This window comes from Lepidochelys kempii, chromosome 16 (genome assembly GCF_965140265.1).
Source record: "Lepidochelys kempii isolate rLepKem1 chromosome 16, rLepKem1.hap2, whole genome shotgun sequence".
Lineage (NCBI taxonomy): Eukaryota > Metazoa > Chordata > Testudines > Cheloniidae > Lepidochelys > Lepidochelys kempii.
Window position 1 is genome coordinate 20,475,040 of NC_133271.1, and position 26,943 is coordinate 20,501,982.

Genomic DNA, 26,943 nt, shown 5'->3' on the forward strand with positions numbered 1-26,943 from the left:
TCAGCCTCTGAAATCATGGCAAAGAGTCGTTTATTTTTTTATTTGCTTTTTTTTTCTCAGTGAGTCCAGAATCCCTGTACAACAGTTCACCAGGTGAAGGTTTAGTGAAACAGATGATATCACTTGCTTAGTTTCAAAGATCTACTGGAAAAAAAGAGGAAAGATGGAGCTATAAGTACAGCTACAGGAAATGCAAAGAATCCAAAAGCTAAATGCATTTGAAACAAACTTGAATAAGACTCGTACAACGGAAGAGACCTGTAGAAGCAGCTGCTGTTACACCAGATCACTTAGAAGACGGAACGCCATTCCCAATGAGCACATTTACAGCAATGCGCCCCCACTTAGGGAGCTCAGTAAGGAATAAATCCAGCATATTTAACTTGTTACAAACCAAGACAAAAAAACCCAAGGTGTTCTAAGCTATTAAGTCCTAAAGAATGACGTGTACTTTAAAAGGTCTCCCATGGAATTAAAAAGGCTCAAGGTCAAAAGTATAATTTCCAGTTAGGCGGCATACAGTGGTTATAAACAACCGCTTTCCTTGCCGAGAGCATGTCTGTAATGAAGAAACCTGAACCAGAGCATGGTGCCGAGATCATCAGAGTCTATTTGCAGCCAGTCCCTGCTCTGTAGCTGAACGAGTCGTTCCACAATGACAGAGCAATGCTTTTAGCCTGACTAACGTACAGTGCCATTACAAAGGAGATAGTTCATAGAACAAATTGTATGCACCAGAAAAACAAGCCTTGAGGGAGTGAGTTGCAAAGGACCTTTTGATATGGTTCTGTCACTGCTGTTTCCTTCTTCTTCTAAAGAAATTGTAGATGGTTTGCTATTTAAATGAATAAAATGATCTCTGTCGTGCTTTAGCCAGGGAAGTGCCTTACTACGCCAAAATAGCAGTCAATTGCCCTCTAAAGCTTCCAGAGAATTTGGTGCTTATGGATTCTCAGCATCAAGAAATTACAAGCCTGAGCCTAATTTCAGTGCACACAGGCAGCAGTTCACCTCCTCCTCATGTTAAACTACCTAAGCCAGGTCAGAGATTGTGTTTAGACCCGCTGGGGTCTAGGTCTCTGGCTTTTAGCATTACAACAGTTTGGCAGTGTTTGAACTATTATCAAAACAGAAGAAAACAATGGTGCATTTTTACTTTTTGCGGTGAGCATGACCTTGAAAACTCGGACAAAGCCTCTTCCAGAGCAATCCCTGTGCAAAGCCACATAAGGAGAAGAGAACGGGGAAACAGCTAATCGAGGCCGTGCCCTGGCCATGAATGACTGTGCAGCAGCCCCGTTCTGGGCCGTACATGGCCTTGGCTACCACTGCAAATTAGCAGTCCTATTTAGCTGAGAGTTGTCAGTGACTTGTAATTGAGAATGTGACTGTTGCTTTGTTTTAAGTCTAAAATGTGACAAATTTCCAGACGGAACAAATAAAATGTCCTCTTTATTTCTGTTTAGCCCTCATTTCCCTAGTTTAGAAAGAGCGTGTGGCATTGTTGGGGTTTTTTGGTAATATTTGCAATAACAAACCTGCTCAGTGCACTGTTCTCCCGTTACACAAAAAACCTGAAAGTTCTTGCATGTGCTATTTCAAAAAATACTTTCCATAGATTCCAGATGCCTGATACATTTCAGCTCTGGAGACCTCCACTAAAGGAAGAGACTTTACAATAGTTGTGCATCCTTAACCTCAAGGCACTTCCCTTCAGCACTTGTGACCAAAAAGAGGGAGACAGAGAGCGCTGGCTTCATAGAAAGATCATGGATAACCGTGAGGATTTACTAACCAGTAAATTAAGCTGATCTATGACATTCACCCCTATCTAGAGAGAAACTGCACAAGACTATGCATGACAAAGTCCCAGTTGGTCCTGCTTTGAGGCCGTCGGCGGTGCAGAGACCTGGTGGCAGGTCCCCTGTGGGGGGTGAATTTCATCAACAAAGGGAGGCTGTTGAGTCCTATTTACCTGTGCAATGCTCTTCCACTTTGTCAGCCATTGCAGGAAACCTGCCTTTAAGATTGCAAACTACCCCATAGCAATTGTCGGTGATGGGTATGGAGGGGCCTTTTTAGGTGTAGGAAAGGCTGCACAATATCAAAATCTCCTCAGTATAAAAAGAAAACATTTTCAATGTACAGCTCTAGAAAACCTACCCATACAAGCTGCAACCTCTACAACCATCTCTCTCTGGTTTTTTGTTTTTTTTTGCTTACCCTTTATCTAGCAATTTAGTATATTTATATACCTATCTACTGTATAAATACATTCATAATTTTAAAACACTTCCATGGATTTTAAAAGTTTCACCGTTGTTAAAAGCCACAACGGCATAGAAAAAGCCTCACGCTGAGTGGTCATTTGCTGGGCAGCCCACCGGTGCGGGGCTCCAGCCACTCAGACGTCGGTGCTTATGCTCCGACTGCGCGAGAAAGCTTCTCGCATGGCTGACAGCCGGTTGGGGTTCAGAGCTTGCAGGTTGGTCACGTTCACCGGCAGTTCAATATCTTCCTGGCTGATGGTCTTGTAGCTGACCCGGTCTCCTCCATTGTGGATCTCTTCTGGCTGCTGCAGAAAGAAGGTAGGTGGCTCATAGTGGGAACAACTGGGGCAGACAGTCCTGCACTGGGAGTGCTGTTTGCTGAAGGGTGAGGAGGAGGAGGAGTAGAGCGAAGGCCCATTGGTCAGCATTACATTGCGGTTGCTGTGAAGTGGAGGGATGTGGGAATGCACGGCAAAATCTGGCTCCTCCTCATCCTCTTCAGATTCCTCCTTCTTGCAGCAGTAATACTGAAAAGCCAAGGAAACAGGAAGCCATTGATCACTTAAAAGGAACTCAAGTCTACAGCCGCGTCAGTCTAAACAGTAATGGATTTGCACATGGATTTGGAACCTATCAACGTTTTCAGGGCAGCTTTGGTTCAACCTACGAGAAAAAGATGGGCCATTTGCAACATCCTGCGCTGGATTTGAGTTTGGATTTTGGACATTCCCAAAGTTCAGGGTCATTCAGTCCCAGGCCCCATGTCTCGCTCCGTATTCTGGATAAAACACGACTTGCGCTGTAGGGCACAGCCTCCGTTAGCAAGGGAGGGGCCAGAGAGGGCTGAACAGGGACTTTCCAGCGCCAGGCTCCATCACCTTAGAAACTGAGCCCCTCCCCCCACCACGACATAAAGCCTGAGCCAATTTAGTGAAGGGCCAAAACTTAAAGGGCTGAGAGCCTGACTCACAAGGGCCAATAAACACTTCAACCCACATTCATTCCTGCTGTGCTCAGCTGTCGGCTCCCTGGGGCAGGGCCTTGTCTATGTTCACGGTTGATAATTTTGCAAGGGAACCCGCAGAGGCGCTGCACCTTGTGTAGCTCCAAACACTTCAGTGACCGGAGTCCAGCAGGAATGAACTTGGCCTCAGAGTCAAGGACCAGCCCCATTCGCCCTTTAGCAGCAGTTCCTGTCCCCTTTGGTTCTCACCAAAAGCCCCTTCAATCTCATTTTCCTTCTCCTGCCCCTCACTTTTCAGCTGCCTCTCCGGCCGGGCAGCCCTTGTACAAACTGGTCTCAGTCACGTTGAAACAAAGAAGCATGGGCTGACGTGCAACCCCGCGAGGAGTACCTGAAGCCTACAATAGCAGAGAACCGCTATAATGCAAAGCAAAATGACAGTCGCTAATATTCCACCTGTGATGACCACGGTCCCGGCTGTCATTCGACCTCTTCTCCATTAACAACCTGGAAGACAGAACAGACTTTCAAACACAAGGTGAATGGGCAGTGGCCTCATCCACATTTCTACTGCAACCAAGCAAAACCAGGGGGAGGGGGGCAGCTCAGCACCTAACAGGACTCACTGTGCCCCAGGGGCATGCAGGGGGCTAAGCCCGACTGAAACCCAGCTCTGGTGGGTTATGCCTGTCTTTGGTGCAGGAGCCCAGCATGCAGCACCACCCCACGCTGTGCTAGTATGCCAATGGGGCAGGTTGCGCGGTGGCCAGTCGCCCCTCGAACGTTGCCCGGCCTGCCCATGCTGAGGCTGCTTGATCCTGAATTTGCTAGTGGGTTTTTTTTAACCATGTGGATACTGGGCCACTAGGGACTGCAGCAAGTAGGCATGTTGACAGCTAGCACTTGCTGGAGAAGGCTCAATCATGGCTGTGACTTAAGGGCCACAAGTCACAGCTCACTTGTGTTCCCCTGAGCTACGGGCCCGAGGTAAACTCCTTGAACTATAGCTCATGTGACCTCTGGCTTTGTGAGCCAGGTGGTGTGTGGGTGGCTATGGGGCAGGGTTGTGCTTTTGGCCAAGGGGGTCTCTGAGCTACAGTCCCATAGGCATGGGCTACAGGGGCCCCCTCATGTCTCCTGTGCCTGTGGCCCCCTGATTACCTTAACCCAGCCCTGTGTAATGGGCTGAAGCACCTAGAGTTCCTGCAATAACAAAGTCAAATGCCAGCAGAGAGAACAGCACCATCTGAAGCCTCTAGACCAAGTTCTGTAGAGTTTCCTGTGCACTCATCTTTGACACAAGACCATCAAGCCTCTGACCATGCGTGCACTGTCTGGCGATTCAAGCTAGCAAAGGATCGCCAGCATGGCCGGAATGCGTCTTCCACTTTGCCCACTTTTGTGCAGCCAGCTGTTTGTCTGTCTGGTGCCTGTACATGGTAGGGAGGAATACTAACACAGAAGTACATGGCCCACTGCTTATTTGTGTTCTGGCTGACCTACACACACCAGGCTTAAGCCTGCTGTTCCTTAAGTACACACAGCTCGGTAGAGTAAAGCCTGAAGTCTTTCCTCCAGCAAAACTCCCAGCTAAGTTAATGGAACTGCACGATTTGACCACTTGACTTTTCTGGGGTTAGTGGGTGGGCCTCAGGATCAGGCCCATTATCAGGGTTGAGGGGCAGGCCTGCAGGCTGCCTTTCCTGAAGCCAAACAACTGGAACAAAGGCCTGTAAAAATCCATCTGGAACCAATCTGTGTAAATCTACTTGTTTCACTGTGATGTTGCCTTGGCAGCAGCTAGTAGGCGGAACATGATGGAGTTGGTATCACCCATCGCCCTGAGTCCAGCTAAGTGCCACCTGACAGATGTATGAAGGGAGGCTGCAAAAAGTAACCACCCAGTAGATGTAAGATTTAATGTGTGTCACTGCAGCCAACAGGTGGGAAAAAAGTGTCTATGACTTGGAGCCTAGGGAAAAGTCGACTGATTCTCTGGGCTGGTTAACTCCATATAATGAGACAAAGAGCAACATTCTCTGCTCAGTTAGGCCATTGATGTCAAGGGGGTCGTGCAGGTAAGAGCATTTATCGCAGTGCCGTAAAATATAAAACGCACTAGACACACAATGGAAGCTTCCCGTTCCTGTGGGTCTGCCGAACAAAATGCAGGGCCTTTGGCTTTGCGTCACTACGTTTCAGCAGAGCGTGGGACTCATTTGCAAAGGAAGCAAAAAATATGTTTCAGGTCCAGGCTAATGTATTTTAATCTTCCCCTAAGTCTAATGTGTTTAAAAAAATGTTCCCTCATGAATTACGTCTCAGACAAAGAGCTGGCGCGCTGTTAATTTCCAAAGGCCTGCACAATTGCATAAGTGGGCACCAGTTTAACAGTTGCACAGTCTAGCCTGATAACACTGGCACGGACGTTGTTGACTGTTACACAGAGGTGACACGTTGGAGGGTTGGGCAGGGGGGGGGTCATGTGGCCCTCCAGATTTGCTGCTTGGCTTGTACTGAGCATGCTCACACAGACTGGCCACACTCAGTAACACTGCTGAAGCTGGCTGGCCTCACGCGGCCCTCCCCCACTCGCGGCAGGCACGGGAAGTCTCTGCCTTTACAGAAAAGCTGGCGTGTTACTAAAACAAAATAATGATTATCCAGCCACACCGTGATGACGTGCCCTAATAACTGGGAGCGCCATTGCAAATTATTGAGCTTTGAGAATCCCCAAGAAAGACTCTAACAAACCACCTCTCAGCCTTGCAATAAAGCACTGCCCATCGGACAACACAAAGCAGAGAGCTTCGTAAGCATCTTGAGTGTCACCCAGAAAAATGCCAACGGCAGCTGTGCTCTGATTCAGGATCCGATTCTGCAAACTCTTACCCACCAGTAGTGCTAGTGAGCGGCACTACCGTGCTGACTAAGGGTTACAGGACTCGGCCGTTTCATTATGGAGTGTAAAACATACTGGCAGGAAAGTAAGTCAAGCTGATGCAGGGCATCTTGAAGAACACGAGAAAGTTAAAGCATCAAGGGGTTGGCCTGGTGACCCAGGGGAGAAGGCAGCCACATGGACTTCATTTATGGAGCCAAACAAATGGCACCTGCAAGAGGGCAGCCACTGAGCTGGCTGGCTTTCCAGCAGTGACAGGGTCCTAGCCATGCTTGCCTGCTGATACCATCACTACCTCTTCCACATATGGTGGAGCAGCTGAGCGGTCAATGGTGATGATGCACCACAGTTGCATAATGTATAATGACAGGTTTCAGAGGAACAGCCGTGTTAGTCTGTATTCGCAAAAAGAAAAGGAGTACTTGTGGCACCTTAGAGACTAACCAATTTATTTGAGCATGAGCTTTCGTGAGCTACAGCTCACTGCTGTAGCTCACGAAAGCTCATGCTCAAATAAATTGGTTAGTCTCTAAGGTGCCACAAGTACTCCTTTTCTTATAATGTATAATATGATTATATTTATATTATACAAAACGGGGATATATTTTTGAGAGTCACCCTTGGCCAAACCCTCAAAGAGATGCCCTGATCCTGCAGGGTGCGGCCCACTTTCAAATATCAATGAGGGCTAGTCAGCAACCCAGAAGACGGGACCCATGAAAAGGCAAAAAACCCTTCTGGCTTGTAATTAGACCAACGTGGTCTCAGCAGGAAACCACAGACAAGTCACAGTCTAGCCTGTGTACCCATCACTATAACGGCAATATTACCTAGCGTGACGGGCTCTCGCTTGCGCTAAGATTTATAGCTTCTAGTACAGAGAGAGCGGAAGAGCTTTATACAGTAAAGCATTTGAATTGTGTAAGTTTGCCGCCGAGCCTGTGATCTATTTTCCATATGAAAATAATGTGGATTTTAATTTGAAATAACTGGAACTACTAAATGTTCTCCTATGATGAACTCAGGAATAGCACATTTCATTTGCAGAGCTTCAGTTTGCAAAAATAGATGCATTAAATCATGTCACTCAGGCCTTTGTATAAACAGTGCATATATGTGTGTACATGCATGTGCTGTGCATAGAATATAAAATTTTTCGTTCGCAGGACCAGCACGCACAAACGTGTGTGTGTGTGTGTGTGTTTGCTACTCATACAAAGATACAATTATATACATATAATATTAGAGGCGACCATTTAGCAATGCCAGAGAGGCCAGATTCCGATACCACATTGTTTCAGGCCTGGGGTTGTATTCAGACACCTGTTCTAGGGAGTGGCTTTGCCTTGAGAAATGATGCTGAGACTTGGTGTCCCAGGCTGGGGGGTGGGAAGGGGCACGATGCCCCTGGGCCGTTTCATAGTTTGCTGTGGTGCAAATGAACATATTGTCCAAAGCGCTTTGGAACTGTTTTTACCAAGAGAGGCCTTGATGCCATGGCTAGGTTTGACTGCATTTTGAATAATGGAAAGACTGTAATTTATCCTGGGGCTGGCACCTGTCTGCATATTGGCTGACATCCGTATATCACCAGTTTCCTTTGACCACTCTTTTTTCCCCTCGCTCATTGGTGTGTGGGTGTTTTTTTCAAAAAGTGTCCACAAATCCTTTTTAATGATGAGTTGATCTCTCGCGCGTGCTGTGTGAATGGCAGGTATCTGAGTCCTGCAATGGCTTAGGGCTGGCATAATGAAAGGTAAAATACTGAGCAAGCTACTGAGCTGGACTGACACTGGACTAAAGCATAGGCTATTTTAGCTGTAAGCTACCAGGCCCTGCTTTATACACATATCACAACTTTGCGGGTCCAGCACCAGGTGAAAGCAGGTCAGGGACACCCATTTCTTCCACTAGGCTACTCACTAGCCCCCGCTCCCCAAGTGTCACTTGTAAGATGACTTAGAAACTGGTGTGAGCAGAATAGGCAACTGGTCATGGAACAGCGGCTCAATGTTTCTGTTTGGTTGACGAGGAAAGCTGCTCCTGATGCCATCCTGCCAGTTGAATCCAATTCCCTTCCTTTCTCAAAGCAACACGGAGAAAGAGAGAAAACTCAAGGGACAAGAAATGCAACATGACAGTTCTGTTAAGTGCGCGCCAAGGTGGGTAAGGGAATATCTTTTACAGGACCATCTTCTGTGGGTGGAAGGTGCAGGCTGCCGAGCTACACAGAGCTCTTCTTCAGGTCTGGGGAAGGAAATCAGAGTGTCTGAGTTCTGTTACATAATAGTCACCGAGGCCTCTCCTGTCCCCACTGATGTCTACGGGAGGCCTGCATGTGTATGGATGGCTGCATGCAGAGGCGCCAACACGATCCATCCATCTCTGGATTAAGTTTAGAAGTGTGTGCAACAAGAGTGATGTAGTGGTGGGAGTCTGCTATAGACCACCGGACCAAAGGGATGAGGTAGATGAGGCTTTCTTTCAGCAGCTCACAGAAGCTACTAGATCGCATGCCCTGATTCTCATGGCTGACTTTAATTTTCCTGATATCTGCTGGGAGAGCAATACAGCAGTGCATAGACAATCCAGGAAGTTTTTGGAAAGCGTAGGGGACAATTTCCTGGCGCAAGTGCTAGAGGAGCCAACTAGGGGGGGCGCTTTTCTTGACCTGCTGCTCACAAACCAGGTAGAATTAGTGGGGGAAGCAAAAGTGGATGGGAATCTGGGAGGCAGTGACCATGAGTTGGTTGAGTTCAGGATCCTGACGCAGGGAAGAAAGGTAAGCAGCAGGATACGGACCCTGGACTTCAGAAAAGCAGACTTCGACTCCCTCAGGGAACGGATGGCCAGGATCCCCTGGGGGACTAACTTGAAGGGGAAAGGAGTCCAGGAGAGCTGGCTGTATTTCAAGGAATCCCTGTTGAGGTTACAGGGACAAACCATCCCAATGAGTCGAAAGAATAGTAAATATGGCAGGCGACCAGCTTGGCTTAATGGTGAAATCCTAGCGGATCTTAAACATAAAAAAGAAGCTTACAAGAAGTGGAAGGTTGGACATATGACCAGGGAAGAGTATAAAAATATTGCTCGGGCATGTAGGAATGATAACAGGAGGGCCAAATCGCACCTGGAGCTGCAGCTAGCAAGAGATGTTAAGAGTAACAAGAAGGGTTTCTTCAGGTATGTTGGCAACAAGAAGAAAGCCAAGGAAAGTGTGGGCCCCTTACTGAATGAGGGAGGCAACCTAGTGACAGAGGATGTGGAAAAAGCTAATGTACTCAATGCTTTTTTTGCCTCTGTTTTCACTAACAAGGTCAGCTCCCAGACTGCTGCGCTGGGCATCACAAAATGGGGAAGAGATGGCCAGCCCTCTGTGGAGATAGAGGTGGTTAGGGACTATTTAGAAAAGCTGGACGTGCACAAGTCCATGGGGCTGGACGAGTTGCATCCGAGAGTGCTGAAGGAATTGGCGGCTGTGATTGCAGAGCCATTGGCCATTATCTTTGAAAACTCGTGGCGAACCGGGGAAGTCCCGGATGACTGGAAAAAGGCTAATGTAGTGCCAATCTTTAAAAAAGGGAAGAAGGAGGATCCTGGAACTACAGGCCAGTCAGCCTCACCTCAGTCCCTGGAAAAATCATGGAACAGGTCCTCAAAGAATCAATCCTGAAGCACTTGCATGAGAGGAAAGTGATCAGGAACAGCCAGCATGGATTCACCAAGGGAAGGTCATGCCTGACTAATCTAATTGCCTTTTATGATGAGATTACTGGTTCTGTGGATGAAGGGAAAGCAGTGGATGTATTGTTTCTTGACTTTAGCAAAGCTTTTGACACGGTCTCCCACAGTATTCTTGTCAGCAAGTTAAGGAAGTATGGGCTGGATGAATGCACTATAAGGTGGGTAGAAAGCTGGCTAGATTGTCAGGCTCAACGGGTAGTGATCAATGGCTCCATGTCTAGTTGGCAGCCGGTATCAAGTGGAGTGCCCCAAGGGTCGGTCCTGGGGCCGGTTTTGTTCAATATCTTCATAAATGATCTGGAGGATGGTGTGGATTGCACTCTCAGCAAATTTGCGGATGATACTAAACTGGGAGGAGTGGTAGATACGCTGGAGGGCAGGGATAGGATACAGAGGGACCTAGACAAATTGGAGGATTGGGCCAAAAGAAATCTGATGAGGTTCAATAAGGATAAGTGCAGGGTCCTGCACTTAGGACGGAAGAACCCAATGCACAGCTACAGACTAGGGACCGAATGGCTAGGCAGCAGTTCTGCGGAAAAGGACCTAGGGGTGACAGTGGACGAGAAGCTGGATATGAGCCAGCAGTGTGCCCTTGTTGCCAAGAAGGCCAATGGCATTTTGGGATGTATAAGTAGGGGCATAGCGAGCAGATCGAGGGACGTGATCGTTCCCCTCTATTCGACATTGGTGAGGCCTCATCTGGAGTACTGTGTCCAGTTTTGGGCCCCACACTACAAGAAGGATGTGGATAAATTGGAGAGAGTCCAGCGAAGGGCAACAAAAATGATTAGGGGTCTAGAACACATGACTTATGAGGAGAGGCTGAGGGAGCTGGGATTGTTTAGCCTGCAGAAGAGAAGAATGAGGGGGGATGTGGTAGTAGCCTTCAACTACCTGAAAGGGGGTTCCAAAGAGGATGGCTCTAGACTGTTCTCAATGGTAGCAGATGACAGAACGAGGAGTAATGGTCTCAAGTTGCAGTGGGGGAGGTTTAGATTGGATATTAGGAAAAACTTTTTCACTAAGAGGGTGGTGAAACACTGGAATGCGTTACCTAGGGAGGTGGTAGAATCTCCTTCCTTAGAGGTTTTTAAGGTCAGGCTTGACAAAGCCCTGGCTGGGATGATTTAACTGGGAATTGGTCCTGCTTCAAGCAGGGGGTTGGACTAGATGACCTTCTGGGGTCCCTTCCAACCCTGATATTCTATGATTCTATGATTCTAAGTCAGTGGGACGTCTTTGCCTCATTGACTTTAAACGGGATTTGGACTGGACTTTTACCTCTTAGAAACCGTATTAGGTGCTTACACACGGCAGCATGTGTCTTGACCTATATGTGATGGTAGACGCCCAACCAGGAACCCATGGGAAAAAACAGGGGGTTCTCAGCACACACCAGTCACAGTGGTGGCTGCTGATCAGTGAGCAGCTGGTGGGAGGCACTAGGGGGAGAGGGTTTGCAGAGGAGCGAGCGGCAGGCAGGTGGGGGGCGGGGGCTCAGGTGAGGGGGCAGAGCTGGGTGGGAAGAGGCAGAGTGAGGGCAGAGCATCGGGGCAGAGTGGGGGTCGAGCACGCAGCAGGAAAAAGAAAGGTCAGCGCCTGCGGCTGGATGTGGCCTTTACCTTGTCACACCAGTAAGTGGGGCGCTTAGATGGGCAACATGTGTGCAGCTATTCGTGGCTCCCCACTGCCACGGACTCCGCTGCCCCGAGGGTGTTTCACTCTCTGACATACCAGGGTATAATCCAGACCACTGGGGGCTGTGTCACCCCTGCAGCGCAACCTGGGGTGCCTGGCAATGACTAGCTGTTGTAGCTTCCTACCCAGACTGCTCACAACCAGCCACCACCATGCAGGCCACTCTCACATGTCTGTGGCCCTACAACCTGTCCGTCACACTCTGGTTTTCAGCAGCCTTGCTTATACCGCAGGGTGACCCCGCACACGCACTCCCAGTCCAGGACCTTCTCCCCAGAACTGTATGTCCTGCACTGGCCAGCCCGCTCCCAGCCAGCCCAGAAAGATTAAGTTCATTATTGCTTTAAAGAAATAAATACACACCAGCTTATCCTGAGAAATGAAGTTACCCACACACTTTAACCTAAACACATGGGATTAGGTGACGCAATAAAACAAGTTTATTAACTACAAGGAGATAGATTTTGAGTACAAATAATGAGGCATACAAGTCAGAAATGGTTACAAGAAAAATAAAGATAAAATAGTGCCTGACTTAAACTGTATTCGATTCAAGCAGAATTTCTCACCACTTGCTTCCTGACCATACACTTCAGGTGATGACCCCTCCCCAAGTCCAACCGCCATTCCCTTTGTCTTCTTAGCTGCAACGAAGGTGCTGGGCAAAGGAGAGAGAGGGGCGTCTGCCCTTTCTTTTTATAGTTTCAGTCCCCCTCTTCAAAAATATTGCCAGCTGGGAACTAGGAGACAAAGAGTCGGTGTGGAAGGTTGTTCCCTGCTGGTATTTTTTTCACCTGTTTGAGCTGCCTTTGTTTTCCCCACCAGCTGGTCAGGTCTCCCCACTCTGCTGGGTACTAATATTATTACAATAGTGTGTAGGGTGTGAATACAGGGGTGTATTCCATCATACACACCATGGGGGGTTCTGCTGGAAAGCTTCAGGCTCGGTGGGGTCACTGTGGAGTTGGTGGGGGCAACGCTGCCCGGGGCAGGTGCACCCTCTCTCTGCTCCTGCCCCAGTCCACCCCCTTGCATTGACCCACTCCTTCCCCTGCTTCACAAAGAGCCACATGTGGATCTGGGGGGTCAAAATTAGGGCCTCTGGGTCTCATCTGAAGCCCAGTAAGTTGATGGAAAGACACCCACTATCGCCATGGGGCTATGGAGCTGGCTCTTAGGTTTATAATATGGGGTTGGGTCAGCAACCTCTGAAGCAGGTTTAGGGCCAGGCAGGATATTGGGCCTAATACCAATGACCGGCTTGGAGACAGCAAATCCAGTGTCTCTGTGAGCTAACTGCGTCTCTCCTTCCCTCTGCTCATTCGGGTGCCCTGCTAAATATTTTCCTGTTACCTAGACAACTCGTCTTGGTTAACGTGGGACTTGGGCCTGTCCTGTCAGCTGTGACAGGCTCTGACCCTCCACAGGAGCGCTGGTGCTGCCCATCTCCATTTCTGAGCACTCCCGAACTATAACTCAGCTCACCCCACCGCGGGACTGAAAAGCTGTGAGAAGAAAGTAAGAGTTTGTTTGGTTTGGACGTGAACCTCCCCAGCATCACAGACACAGGCTGGCGCACACATGCTCATATGCACACACGCACACCCACACACCCACACACACTGCCGCCCCAGAGTTCTGGACAGCCTCCCACCCATGCCTCCAGCTCAGAGCACCAGGCCAGCTGGCTGCACCTTGGAATGGCTGACTGCATGTGAGTAATGAAAACGCAACTCAGCCTTTGGGTACCTGGAGCCTCGGGGAGCAGGAAGCAAGCTGCATGCAGGGGGGCAGAGTGGGGAGGCTGGACCAGCTGACAGGAGCCCTGTCCAAATCAGCTTCATGCTCCTCATGTATAAAACATCATAATGAACCTGTCCTGCAGCTTTTCTTTCCCCCCCATTTTTTCCTTTCTCCTTCTGTCAGGAGACTGTAGCCAAGTGCTGTACAAGGGCCAATGTGGCCCCACAGAATCTGCAGCTGTCTCAGTCTTGAACCGTGTCAAGTCTTTAGTCCTTGTTCAGAGCATCCTGCCTGTTAAAAAGGTAAAAGCCCCTTTTAAATACCCCAAGGCCTCTATTTCTGCTGCTGAGCTCACACTGGTTTGCTACATGGTGTGAGCTGGGCTGCTCACAGCTGCCTCACCCTGCTGGGTGAGTGGGGACAAGAGGTTGCTTCGGGTCAGTTATCCCAGCTCATCCCAAGGGGACAACACCACCACAGCTTCCTTCAAGCGCACGGCAAATGCTCGGTAGCCCATATGTTCAGCAGGTGCCCAGATTTTCAGGTCGTGCAGGTCCAATGGCAACTCTGTAGACGTTAGCTTCCTAGGGACAGGACATACCCAGGCCAGGGAGTAGTGCTCTGTGATACCTGGGATAGGTCCCAAGAGGTGATGAGTTCCTACTGCCATTACAGCACCTCTGCCATTACGGCAGCCGAATTGTGGTGTTCCTCCAGCCACTCCATTGGACACCCCCACATCTGAGCTTGGGACAGGGAGCAGCCAAACATGTAAACCTGGTTCCTTCAGCCATCTGCTCTACAGCAGGCCTATGACCTTAGAGACAGGTCTGGCAAGAGAAAAAAAGGCCGACGGGTTTGAGTTTATTACATGAGCCTGCTTGGGCTTTGACCTGTGAGAGCAACGGAGATGCACACTCTACAGCAGCAGCTGGCAACAGAGAAGCCAAGGTGCCGAGAATTTCAGCACAGGCTCCAGGCCTTGGCTTGCTTGCACAGGGCCCTGCTCAGAAGAAGGCCACAGCCCAGTTTGCAACAGCCTCCCAAGGGTAATCGTTGGGTTAAACAAAACAAAAAAGCCAGCTAGCTCAGTGTTTCGATCCTGCTGTCCCAATGGCTGTGATTTGGGAATCTCCTTCCTTAGAGGTTTTTAAGGTCAGGCTTGACTAAGCCCTGGCTGGGATGATTTAACTGGGAATTGGTCCTGCTTCGAGCAGGGGGTTGGACTAGATGACCTTCAGGGGGTCCCTTCCAACCCTGATATTCTATGATTCTTGGCCATTGGCTGTACTTAAAAACTGGACCCAATTCGGTTCTTGATTCATCGGATGTTTGGGATGGGCAGGGAACACAGAAACATGGTGCCCCAAGGGGGAAAATTTGCAGAGATCCAATTTGGGGATGAGAAAGAGTGAGGGGCAGATCCCAGCAATTTGGTGACATGCCAGAAGATTCTATAGACTCGTTTAATCTCTTGTGCGCATATATATTGATTGCTTCCCTTTCAAGTCTGATGCAGGTTGTGTCACCCAACAGCCTCTCTTCCCACAAGGAGGTATGAGAAATAATCATGGGGCTCTTTAAGGACCACAGAGTCCCTAAACTCAGCATACCCTGGGCCTGATTCTTCTCTCACCAATTTCAAGCTGGTCTAACTCCACTGACTTCCTGACTGACACTGGTGGAGGGGGAAGGAGAGTCAGACCCTTGGGGTCATCCTGCCCCAAATAATTGTCTTGCGATGCCCTGCGATGGCCAACTTGCCAGAACATCCTCCCCATCTTACCCCTTCCCTGCCTGCTCACTCCATTGCCCTGCCTGGAAGCCTGTGCCCTTGTGCTCTCACAGGCTGGGCTTTGCAATGAACACTCTCTCCTGGAAGGAAAGGTAACTGATCAATTGGGGATGGTCACATATCATCCACTCACGAAAGGATATCTATGTCCTGTGGCTGAAGCAAAGGTATCAGGAGTCCCGAGGTCTGGAGACTATTCCATGACTCTGCTGCTGACTCGCTGGGTGACCTCAGGCCAGGCACATCAACTTTCTGGACCTCAGTTTCCCCATCTTTAAAAGGGGGATGAAGTTATCAACCTGCCATTGTAAAGTGCTTTGAGATTCCCCAAATACAAGTAAATTCTAAGTATTTTGATGCTGATGCTGATTCCCTTTCTTTCACCTCTCATTAATTAAACAACCATTCCCTCCCTCATGGAATCAATAACGAAGGATAGCACATGGCCCTGCTTCCCCTATGTCCTGTGCTTTCAAACACAAAGCCACACGCAGCCAGCCATGTATAGAGCGTAGCTAGGAAAATCCCACATGTCAGGATCTTTGGAATTCTTAGGCACCCCTCAGTTATAACTGGGGCCATTTGGAGTTTGCTGTTTTTTTAAACATATTGTCTGATGAACAGTATAGACCTGGAAGCTTTAAACTCTCCAGTGTGCAAGCGGGGGCGTGGAGGGGGGAAGGGGGAGAACAGAAAAGTGCAGCATATGGAGGCCCACAAGCTGGATAGTTCCTGTCTAGACCGCCTTTACATTTGTTCCTAATTTCACGCTCCACAGGTTCCCAGATTCACATATGTGGTAATGAACAGACTGGTAAAAGGAAGTGCTTTGCCGCTCTGCTGTGGTCTTGGAGAAACTATGCAGAAGCCCTGGTATGAGGAACACAGGCGCTGTGAGGTACCGCTCACAATGTAACTCCATATGGCTCCATCATTATGTATGATTAGGAGCCCTAGAGCTACTGTGGATGCCTGAAGACACTCCCTGTCCAAATTCATTCCCCCACCCAGTGCGTTTTCTTTTATTGCCAAGAGTGAGGAAAGGCCTGCAGCCGAATGTTAACTCCACGTGGCCTGAGGTGGACATTCTCCTTTCTGCTCAGGGGTTCTCTAACGCGTCCTCCCCCCATTCACATCTGCTCCCCTTGCTCTCCGCCTAGGCGACAATCTGTCCTCAATACAGACACTCTGTCCAGTTTGTCAGGACTCCCCCAGGCACTGTTCCTCTTTGGCAAGCCTGTCTCCACCCAGGGTCGGTGCTCGGCTCTGGCACTGATCAGAGCCTGACGTAAAGGAAAGCTGTGGCCTGGTCCATGGCTGTGAGGTGGGAACAGCTACCAAGAGCGAGTTAAGGGATTGTTTTAGAATAGCAGCCGTGTTAGTCCGTATTCGCAAAAAGAAAAGGAGGACTTGTGGCACCTTACAGACAAACAAATTTATTTGAGCATAAGCTTTCATGAGCTACAGCTCACTTCATCGACGCATCCGATGAAGTGAGCTGTAGCTCACGGAAGCTTATGCTCAAATAAATTGGTTAGTCTCTAAGGTGCCACAAGTCCTCCTTTTCTTTTTAAGGGATTGTGACACTGTCCAACTGCTGGCATGGAGAGATCCCTGTTTCTGGGCTGTACCTTGGCGCTTCACAGCAGCAGCCGGGATAGAACTTCCCGATCCCTGTTCCAGAAATACAGGCCACAGAGCAAGTGAGCCTTAGGAGAATCTCCTGTAGCCAGTAACTGTAGAGCACCTAATGACACACAGTAACTGCTCTGACTCTGGCCCGGATACACGGGTCTGTTTGGTCAATCGCTCATTCTGGAGAGAGAGTGGGCTGCCATTCAACCAGAAACCAACTCCAGAGAGAGGCCACATGAGCTCCCAGACCCCAGAAGACACCTTCCCTTGTTCCCTCTCGTCCTGGCACATTTTGAGAGTGGCTCCAGTCAAGAGGAAGAAAAGAAACTAATGGATTTGCAAATGGAAGAAAACTTCTTTTCTCTCAATAAACAATGCTCGTCTGCTGAAATCGGGGCAGATGTTATTTCAGTCTCAGGTGTACAAAACATGCCGGAAAAACCCTGCCTGCTGAGAGAATATGAGAGAGACAAGGTGGGTGAGATCATGTCTTTTATTGGTCCAACTTCTGTTGATGGAAGGTGCCACAGAGCTTCACAAAGCTCTTCAGGCCTGTGGGAGGAATTTAGTGTGTCTGAGCTCAATACAAGTTGGGAGAGATTGTTAGGATTGATTTCCTTCTCTGGACCTGAAGAAGAGCTCTGTGAAGCGCGAAAGCTTGTACCTTCCACCAACACAAACGAATCCAATAAAATATTTTACCTCACCCACTCATCTGGTCTGCCTCAGATCCTAGGACCAACACCACTGCAAAGAGAGAAAATAACACCGTTCAAAATGTCATGGATCACACTGTCCCTCTAACCGCAGGGGGTGAGTCCGTGCTGAAAGAACAACACTGTGTCCCACGTATAGCACACTTTTCATCATCAAAGCACTTTGAAAATATTAAATAATCCTCACAAGCTCCAGCAAAGTAGGTAAGGATAAATAGCTCTAGTTTATAGATTGATAGAGTGGGCCAGAGAGGGTACAAATACCTGATTTTCACACACGTCTCCAGTTCTGTGGTGCAGTTTTACACCTGCAAATAATTTAGCCTGCATTTTTTCTCTCACAATGAATTGCAGGCACAAATATTAGAAGGCTGGCATGCTACTGCCTCTGTGTGTGCCAGCATCTCAGCTTGTCAGATGGCTAGCCGCTAATACTTGCATAATATTCAGTGCTGGAACAATTATGCACTAGCAGAAACTGAGGCTGGGTTAAGAACGAGCTGAAAGAATCAGATCGTAAGGTCACAGCAGAGTGAGGACCAGAGTTAGAACTAGAATCCAAGGAGCTTACAGACACTAGAGCAAATTTCCTCCTTATACCCCCACAGACCTGCCTTCTTGCTCGGTCCCCATGAATAACCCAGGAGTAGCAGGAAATTTTCTGAGTCACGATTAACAGAAAACAATTATTTTTAAAAAATGGAATGTCTAAAGCAAAGTCCCAAGACTGCTGAAAAACAACCACCATTACAATGCTAATACACAACATGGCTCTGAACATCAGCGTGAAAAACACCGAAATTACCCCAGGCACAAAGAAAACAGCATCAGTACAAAAAAAGAGCACAGCGTCAGAGGAGGAAAAAGTCTCCTTGGAACCATTAGGTGCCAAAGGGCTGGAATAAAGACAAAGTCATTTTGAGCCCATTGACGTCAGTGGGAGTTTTGCCATTGACCCCAATGGGCACTGGACCAGGTCCTTCAGTTCTGAACAGGGACTGAATGGGAAAGATGAGGGAGAATTCAGTGTCAAAGGCAGCAAGCAGGGCTTGGGCAAGGGGTGAGTGGGAGAGGCTGGGGCTTTCACAACCACTGTGCTGAGCCAGATGCCAGTTAACGCCGTGCTTGTAGACAGCAAGACCCAGGAAGGCAACAGCAGCTACTTAGCTGCCTCCTCCTCTTGGATGTCACTGGAGTAGGTGCCTGGAGTCAAGTTTTGCCATCAGTCTCAGGCAGGCAGTCTGGCTGTGGTCAATGGGGCGGCTCAGGTGTGAGTATGAGCAGCATCCAGCCAAAAGCAAGGAGTACATTTCACGGCTACTGTTCGTTATTAACACAGTCGCTTGGCTTTGTTTGGTGAGCCGGGGGGGGGGGGGGGTTGCTCCTTCTGCCCAACTGGCTGAGATTCCTCTGTGTTTGGGTGCAAAAAAACAAAAAAGGTTCTGTTTCCAATAACCACCTGAACAATGGTATGGAAAAATGCAGAAGGAAAATGAAGCTTTTTTCATTGTTGTCAAAAAAATAATTTTTTGGGGGGAGGGGAATGCTCCATCTCCCATACAGCCCTAAGACATATAAAAGCAAACTGGGCTGAGTGTGAATTACATGGAGACAGGATAAGTGACAGAAAACACCGCTGCACTGGTATGACCTGGCAGGGCTATCAGGTTTTGATGCGGATACAGTCCCCAAAGACTTTTGCTTGGCTAGCCTGTCGCACTGCATGATGGGACAGGTTCTGCTCTGCCCACAAAAGCCAGGCTCCCATTCACTTCAAGGTGGGGTTTGGTTCCTGGAATCTGCCCTGACTTGCAACCCATGCAGCCCCCCCCCCCCACAATGTTAGACTCAGCGCCTTTATTCTGCACCAGACGAAGCGGGGCCAAAGCCAACATTCAGTTTTAGAAAGTGCAGGATGACGCGTGATGGACTCTCTGAGCCTCCGTAGGAGAAGCCTACCGGCACAGAGCTGTTGGCTGCTGCATGCAGGTATTCGCTGTTGATGGATTCCAGCCGCCTGGAGCGCGGACACCCAACAGGCCAGCCCCAAGCATGACTGACTGACTGGCTGAAAACAAACATTTGAATTTACAGCGCCACAAGAGCTGAACTGCTCCATTGATTTTTGTCCCGAGTCATGGCGTGGTGTCTTTCATTACCAGTCCCACGCCCAGCTGGCTGCCCCTCGACAGCGTTGCTGGCTTATGCCGGTGTCTGCATGCAGCTCATTTCCAATGGGCAGTTGAGCTCAATGCTAACACTCCAGCCCTAGGCCATTCACCATCACCATTGTGCTGGGCTGCTTGGAAGAAGGTTGTGTCTGGTTCATAACTCTTCCCATGAAGGCCCAGCAAGGGAAGATTTACATTTTTTGTTGGGGGGAGGGAGAGAAGAAGGGGGAGTGGAGAAAGAATTGCAGAAAAGCCTGAAAGAAAACGTGTTCTGCAAACAGTTTGGGAATATCTGAAAAGAGCCCTGCTGCCTAAAACCTGATTGTTCCTGTCTTCTTGTTTCTCATCAGTTCTTCCTTTCTGCTTATTTCTCAAGGGCCTGGTATCCAAGAACCTCACAGTAGTCTGCAAACTTTAACAGTCTAGCCCTCCTAGCATCCTCCTTGATGTTATCGCTGCTGTCCCAGGTGGAGAAACCGAGGCACATATTGTTTTTGTTTTAAGGCCAACATTTTCAGACATGGCCGCTGTTTTTGGGGTGCCCTACCTGAGACTCCTTGAGCCTGATTTTCAGAAGTGCTCAGTGCCTGCTTGTTATTATTGTTGTTTCAACCCATAAATATAGCTGAGGCGTGCATGCTATGTGGGCTAGGAATGAAAGCAATGCTTAACCATTAGCATGCTGAGCTCTTTTGAAAATCTGGACCTTGAAGAGCTGTAGGGGCTAAGCCCCACTGCAAATCTGGCCGAAAGGTGTATCAGAACAGATGTGCCCTAAATCACTAGGCACTTCTGAAATTTGGGCTGCCAGTGTCTTGCCCAAGGGTCACACTGTAAATCTTTGGCAAAGCTAGGAGTTATACCTGTACCCCCGACTCATAAGCCTGGGCACTAACCACTGGCTTGTGCTGATGGAGACAATTCTATTGCTCAGTTCCCCAAGTGCAAGCCAAATGGCTCAGGGTGGGGTTGTCTGGAAGGAAGGGGGATTTCTACGAATGGTGTAGCCATGTGAGAGATGTAGGTTGAAAAAGGGCCAATTATGTAATTTAGATGCCTAACTTTAAATAACTCCGATGTTATGTAGTCTCCTAATGAATATCCTTATGATCACACCCACAGGTTGTTCTGTGTTACCGATTACTCCAGCTCAGAGCTTATTTTACTTTAAAAGTAAAATAACCCACCACCAGCAGCAATAACAACCTACCACACTTAGACGATGTCGTTTAACCCATAAACAGAGCTGTTATATGGATGCCAGGTGGGCTAGGAGTTGTTATGTAGCTTCAACCCATACACAAGCGGTTGTCTGCATGCCATGTAGGATAGGAATGAAAGTAAGGCACTAATCAGAGCACTGGGAACAAATAACCAAGCTACTGTATGTGCCAAAATGTATTTTTCGGTACAAAGCGGCATTATGCACAGAAGCTCTGGACTGTGGTTTAACCGTGATATCAGACGTCTGGCACTCAGAATGTCTCGGTCCTCTGCTCCACCGTAGCGGTGGCACCATGAGCTCAGCAGGTGACCTTTATCTCCTGTACTCTGTCTAGCTCTATTGGAAAGAAGTGGAGCTATTTCCTGAGTGCTACCTCGTTATATTGTCCAACATGTTTTTAAATTAAATGAAGTATCTGAATACCCCACTGCCCCAAATCCCCGCCCCTCCCTGAAAGCTCAGAGCCAAATGCTGTAACTTCCACGAAAACCAGACCAACATGACTTCTCCCTAATAACGGGAAGTTGGCTGCCTGCTATGCAAGTCACAGTTCAGACCTGGGATATGAACGTGGCAGGCCAGCATGAATCATGAGTGCTTTTCTAACTGTGAAGGCTGCTTTCAACCAAAGCAGCCCACAGGGCCAGGTCTCCCATCCAGAGTCCTGCTGAGGTGGGGGAAAGAGGCAGCTTTCCAACAGGTAACAGAAAACAGACCGTCACCAAACTGCATGTGAAAGTCAGAAAGGAAAAACAATACCAGCACAAGTATCTGGCCTCCCTTTTTATAGTGATCATGGGGGGGGGGAATAACTGGGGGGTCAACAATGCCCTCTCTCTTTAATTTAAAAATGAGTTGCTAAGCTGTGTTATTGGGAAACACCATAACCTAGAATAATTTTAAACCATGTGTTACAGTGCCTTTCCAAGGCTCAAATATTCCTGCTCATCTTGAGGCGTAGGGAGAGTGTTTGGCACACCTTCACTACAGGTAATATCACATCTCCTGCCTGGCAATGTGTGTCCCCAGGCACAGAAAGCACCGAGCGACAAAGACGTTAATGCAGTTTGAGTGCAACCAAAGCCATCTGCCTTTCATGATCACCATACACAGGATGTGCGGCTCTGGACAGCAGCTGTGGCCTCATCTTGACTGGGGGAAAGTCTGAATATGACTCAGGCGCAGCTCATGGGATCTAGCTAAGCTCATCCAAAACCTGACCACTTTTCCGAGGAGACATGCACCTGTCTAGGCATGAACTTGGCCTTCTAAAATTGGGCTAAAGGCCCTACCTTGTGTCTACCCTGGGGAATGTGGTCGAGTTTATTTTATGTCCGTTAAGTCTCACTTCAACACAGCTGCTTTTCCCAGTCAGGACCAAACTTGAGTGGGTGACACCAAAGCGTGAGCAGTGTGTGAACACTAAAGGCTCACAGCACTAGTGAGCAGGTACTCGCACACCTAGGCCTAGCCAAGCCACTGGGACTGCCAGGGTGACTGCAAGGAATTTACCTCCCAGCCCAAACAAAGTCATTCTCACGACCTCCAAGCCCACCATGTTGAGGAGGAAATTGTTATTGTCCAGATGCGGGGAGAGGGGGGAGTAGGCTGCAGAGGGATTAAACGACAATAATACTTAGTCCTGCCTTGAGTGCAGGGGACTGGACTAGATGACCTCTCGAGGTCCCTTCCAGTCCTATGATTCTATGACTTGCCCAAGGCGACCTAGTAGATCAAGGTCAGAGCACGGGGAGGTACATGTGGCTGGAACAGGCAAGTCTATTGTCCATGCCCCCTGTGGGAAGTGCTCTGGCCAGCCAGGTGATGCCATCAAAAGTCACTGTATAGACACAAGACAGTGTAGAGCCAGAATTCAGGGCTGATTATTAGCAGTAGCAAGCGAACTCCAGCCTGTATTATTCAGTCCACATTCAGCCTGCATTATTCCAAAAGATTCAGGGCCAATATTCCTAAAAATGGCAGGCTGCGGATCTACAATTCCATGCCACGCGAATAGGCAGCAATCAATGTTTTTAAAGCCCTGCCGGAAGGAAACTGAAACCGACAAGTTTCAAGCTCTCTAGCAGGAATCGTGTCATTTGCAATTCCTTACTGGCTCACAACAGCACGGCTGGTGGCGGACCTGATAGGTGGCTCAGTAGCAAAAGCTGTTATTCATGCACTGTTAGAGGAAAGCCAGTTGTTTAATGAACAGGGCGGAGAAGACAGAATGGAAGGAATGGATCACTTGATTGGCATTCGCTGATCCAGTCTTGCTCATGCCTACCTGGGCCATCTGGCCACCAGTTGGGGATGCTGATGCTTGAGAGTTTGGAGTGTTGCTAATTAGAGCTTTCCCACCACGCCATGATGGTCCTCTGCAGTTCTGCTGATATCTCAATCGTAGTGATTGTCTCATGAGCCTTGGGCAGCCTGCTCAGATACATTAAGGCACAGCCGCGCACACTGGCCCTCCTATTGCACACAATCGCATGGGGGGGCTGCAGAGACAGTTGTGCTCAACAGTAGGAAGACAAGTGGGAGGACTGGGGGTGAGGGGAGGAGGAGGAAGCAGGGGAGGGGGCATATATGGGGGAAGAGGGGAAGCTGTGGCAGCAAATGAATTGCACAGGAAGTCATGTGTGGAGATAGGGGGATGCCAAAGGCATCTCCCTCCCTACTTTGGCAGCACGCTGCTCTCTCCAGGCCGCCTGGGGGTGCACACTATGCACAGGAGGGGATGCGGGGGACAGGGTCGTGGCTTTTCTATCTGCAACACCTCACAGAATGAAGCAGGCTGCCCTATCCTAACCCTCTTGTGTACCAGGTCCCCATGCAAGCCAGGGCCCTCATCAGTGACCTTAACACGCTGGTCTTCTCTGTCCTGGGCACCTCAGCTCTGCATGAGGTGAGCATTTCGAAGGACAGGGCGGTGCCCCAAAGAGACCTGGGGAATGCTTCCCTGCTGTGCTTCAATCTCCATAAAGGGAGGCACAAAGCTCTGGCTGTTCCTGACACCATCACCACTGACACTGCTCCCCAAAGAAGAGCGTAAATGACAAGCGAATCCTGTTCCTTTCCAACTCCATTAGCCAGCAATGAAGTGCCCAGCCCAGGAGAACCGGGACAGAGCTGGCAGGGAAAGGAAACGTTTTCTCCAGCTTCTAAGAGGGGATCAGTGACAAGGAGGGGAAGAAAATGCTTCCCCTGAGTGTGGGGCCATGCTCAACATGCATTCACAGCAACAGCTGTAGAGACTCCTTCAGCTGATTCACTGGGCTCCTTTGGAGAGCCGCGCTGAGAACCAGCGACCCTGTAAAGAGCACCAGGGATCAGCCTGGGTCCCGGGGAGAGCAGAATGAGCCCAGGGGCAGATCTAAGAACCCAGCCCAAAGCACAGCTCCTGGTCTGGGCCGTGGAGCCTGCGTGGGGCCTTGCGGTTCCAGAGCTCCGGTCAGGGTTTGGGTGGATTCTTGCCAAGAGCAGCTGTGGTGGAGGTTGGGTTTTTAGCAGTGCTTAGGGGCTTGAGGCATCCAAATTTAATGGGACTGGGTCTTTTAACTCCTCCAGGCTCTCCTGCTGGTGATGGGAAGAGGCTGATGATTGAGGTACACTGTAGGAGGGGGAGCTGTCGAAGATTCCAACACATGGGTCTGGCAGTGCAGACACCCGCCTGGCATCCCCAGGGCTTCTACGCAGCACAGGCTGCTGATTCAGCCAAACTATGGGCAAAACACGGGGCCACGCTGACACCCCCGCCAAACTCCGTTCATTTGAGAGCCAGGGCAGGGCCTGGGCAGGGTTTCCAGAGTGGCCAGGTTAATAATCTGTAGCTCAGTGGTTCTCTAGTTTTTAATCAGTGGATCACCAGAGCTCCTCAAAACCCCTGCTGCTTCACTAAGGAAGAAAGCAGTTTGAGAATTAAGCAATGGGGCTGCGGGACAGCATCTCTCTTTCAAAGGCATCCACAGAGTGAAAAGCTAAGTCATGGCTCCACCTAGGCCCCCTTACAAGCAGATTGCCATTGTGCAAATAAAATACCACACTCACTATTAATTTGATTGGAGATGTAAGAACTAAGCAGCAGAACAGGTGACAGGTAAGAGCCTGAATGCCTGGCATAGGTGTACTGCAAGTTGCATGAAAATCAGAGACAACTCCCATGGCACAGAGCTGACACCTGTGGCAGGGCCCCCTTCTAGCTTGGACACCAGGCCAGCAGCTCTGCAACAGCCTGGATGGCAAAAGGAGAACACATTACTCTAGAACAAAGATGGCTATTGGACTTGAAACAGGAATTAATACAGGCCTGTGTTATGCAGGAGGTCAGACTAGAGGATAGAGTGGCCCCTTGCAGCCTTAAAAATTTATGATGTGGTGAAAAAATACTAACCAGGTGATGGACAATCTGGAAGAGACTTAAACCACCTCCGTAGCTGGCATTTTGCTACTACAGCAAAGGATATATTTGAAAATACCACAGATAGTATAAAGGGCCAGCAGCAGAAACCTGAGGCCAGATCCTCAGCTTGATGTGGCTTCATTGACTTCAGGTGAGATACACGGATTTGTTCCAGTGGAAGATCTGGCCCATTGACTTCAATGGAACTATAAGTCAGTTTAAGAACATAAGAACGGCCATACTGGAATTTTTTAAATTTGCCTTCTTGTTTTCGGTCTTTTTCTCTGCACCCATGAGGTACAGAAATGTACCTTTAAAAAATGAATGTTGTGATTCTCACTTGACTCCAGGAGCAGGGGCTTTAGAGAAAAAGCACCAACTATTGAGAGAGTTCTGATAAAATCAGGAGAGTTGGCAACGCTCTGATCTGAACATCGTTGAACTTTGGCAAAGCTTGGAGTTGGGTCCGAATTTCCTGGCTCCAAAAATTGTTAACCGAACACCCCCAAATTTGGGGAAGTTTGGATCCACCTTGGAACTTCTGCAGCTCAGACCTCTTTCTACTTACTGTATGCCCCAGTGCTCATGCATGTGAGGAAGGGAGACGCAGGCCCGCCTTGGTCCGCATGAAAAAAATGAGAGCAGAAAAAAGAAGGGAGAAAAGTGCTTTGACAGTGACCTATTGAGGCCAGCCCTGCGTCCTGAACGAACGCCGTCACACCAGGTTTTGGCACCACTGTGCACTCGTACCTCACAGCCCATGCCATGTGCTTGGCAGTTATTTACACTACTGGCTCGCTGAGTGGCGTCCTCCCACCCTGGCTAGAAATGGCTCCTGGATTGGAATGAAAAGGAAATACGAGGTGGCAGCATGTTCCTCCCATGCGACTGCTGAACATCGGAAACAGGGTGGCGGGGAGGGGCCTTCTCGTGGGGCAGAGCCAAGGCCATTTGTGTTCACTTCTAGGGAGCCCACTTGGCTGGCAAATCTGCAGCATCTCCCTGCTACAATAAGGATCCCACCTGGAGCTAGCTGCTGCATTTTCTGAACATGCCTGCCCATATCGGATGCTGCTGCACTTGTGGAGATACGGCAGATACAGGAGCAGAGTAAGGCCTCCTATGCCTGCCTGCCTGCATTGCCAGGTGCATGGCAGAGGTGTTCCCCAGGTGCCTTCTGTCAGCGACCAGGACGCAGCTTGTAACTGGAGTGGTTATACACAGCTGGTTGGTGGGAGGCTGACCCCACCACCTTCTTCTCTTACAATGCAGGGAACCAGTCCATGTGGGGATGTGCTGATGGACTGGGGAGAATTTCCAAAGGGACACACTGTTCTTCAGGCCAGGACAAGAATTTAGGCTTGATGAGATCTATTGATCCCACAGTGTATCTGGAAGGAGTCTGCTGGGAGGAGGTCAGGCCGCAGGGAAAAAGAGACAGGAATGCACTCAGTGGGGTGAGAGGGGGCGAAGGTCTGACAGTCTGCAAATGCTAATGCGCAGGAAACAGACGACTCTGGTAGCATAAAGCACCTTGGTCCGCAATCTGCATTCCTTGTGCAGCCAGTTTTGGTTACATAAGGATAATAGGCTCAGGCATTTTACGTGAAACTTGGGGCGGGGGGGTCTGAGGGATGTTTTTTAATTGCAAAGAAGTGCCAATCTTTGCTGAATA

At 49.1% G+C, this 26,943-nt stretch overlaps 1 protein-coding gene across 2 annotated transcripts in view; it reads right to left on the reverse strand.

Annotated features, from left to right (window-relative positions):
- Positions 1-33: 33 nt before the first annotated feature.
- Positions 34-26,943, reverse strand: part of FAM163B (family with sequence similarity 163 member B) — a 58,058-nt gene continuing 31,148 nt past the window's right edge. The window contains exons 2-3 of one of the 2 annotated variants that reach the window (XM_073313996.1): positions 3,626-3,741; positions 34-2,797 (exon numbers count right to left, since the gene is read on the reverse strand). In XM_073313996.1, the coding sequence (XP_073170097.1) occupies positions 2,405-2,797; positions 3,626-3,718 (486 nt within the window). In that variant the 5' untranslated portion in view covers positions 3,719-3,741 and the 3' untranslated portion in view covers positions 34-2,404. Of the gene's footprint in view, positions 2,798-3,483; positions 3,742-26,943 lie in introns of those variants that run through there. The other variant, XM_073313997.1, reaches the window with a different exon arrangement.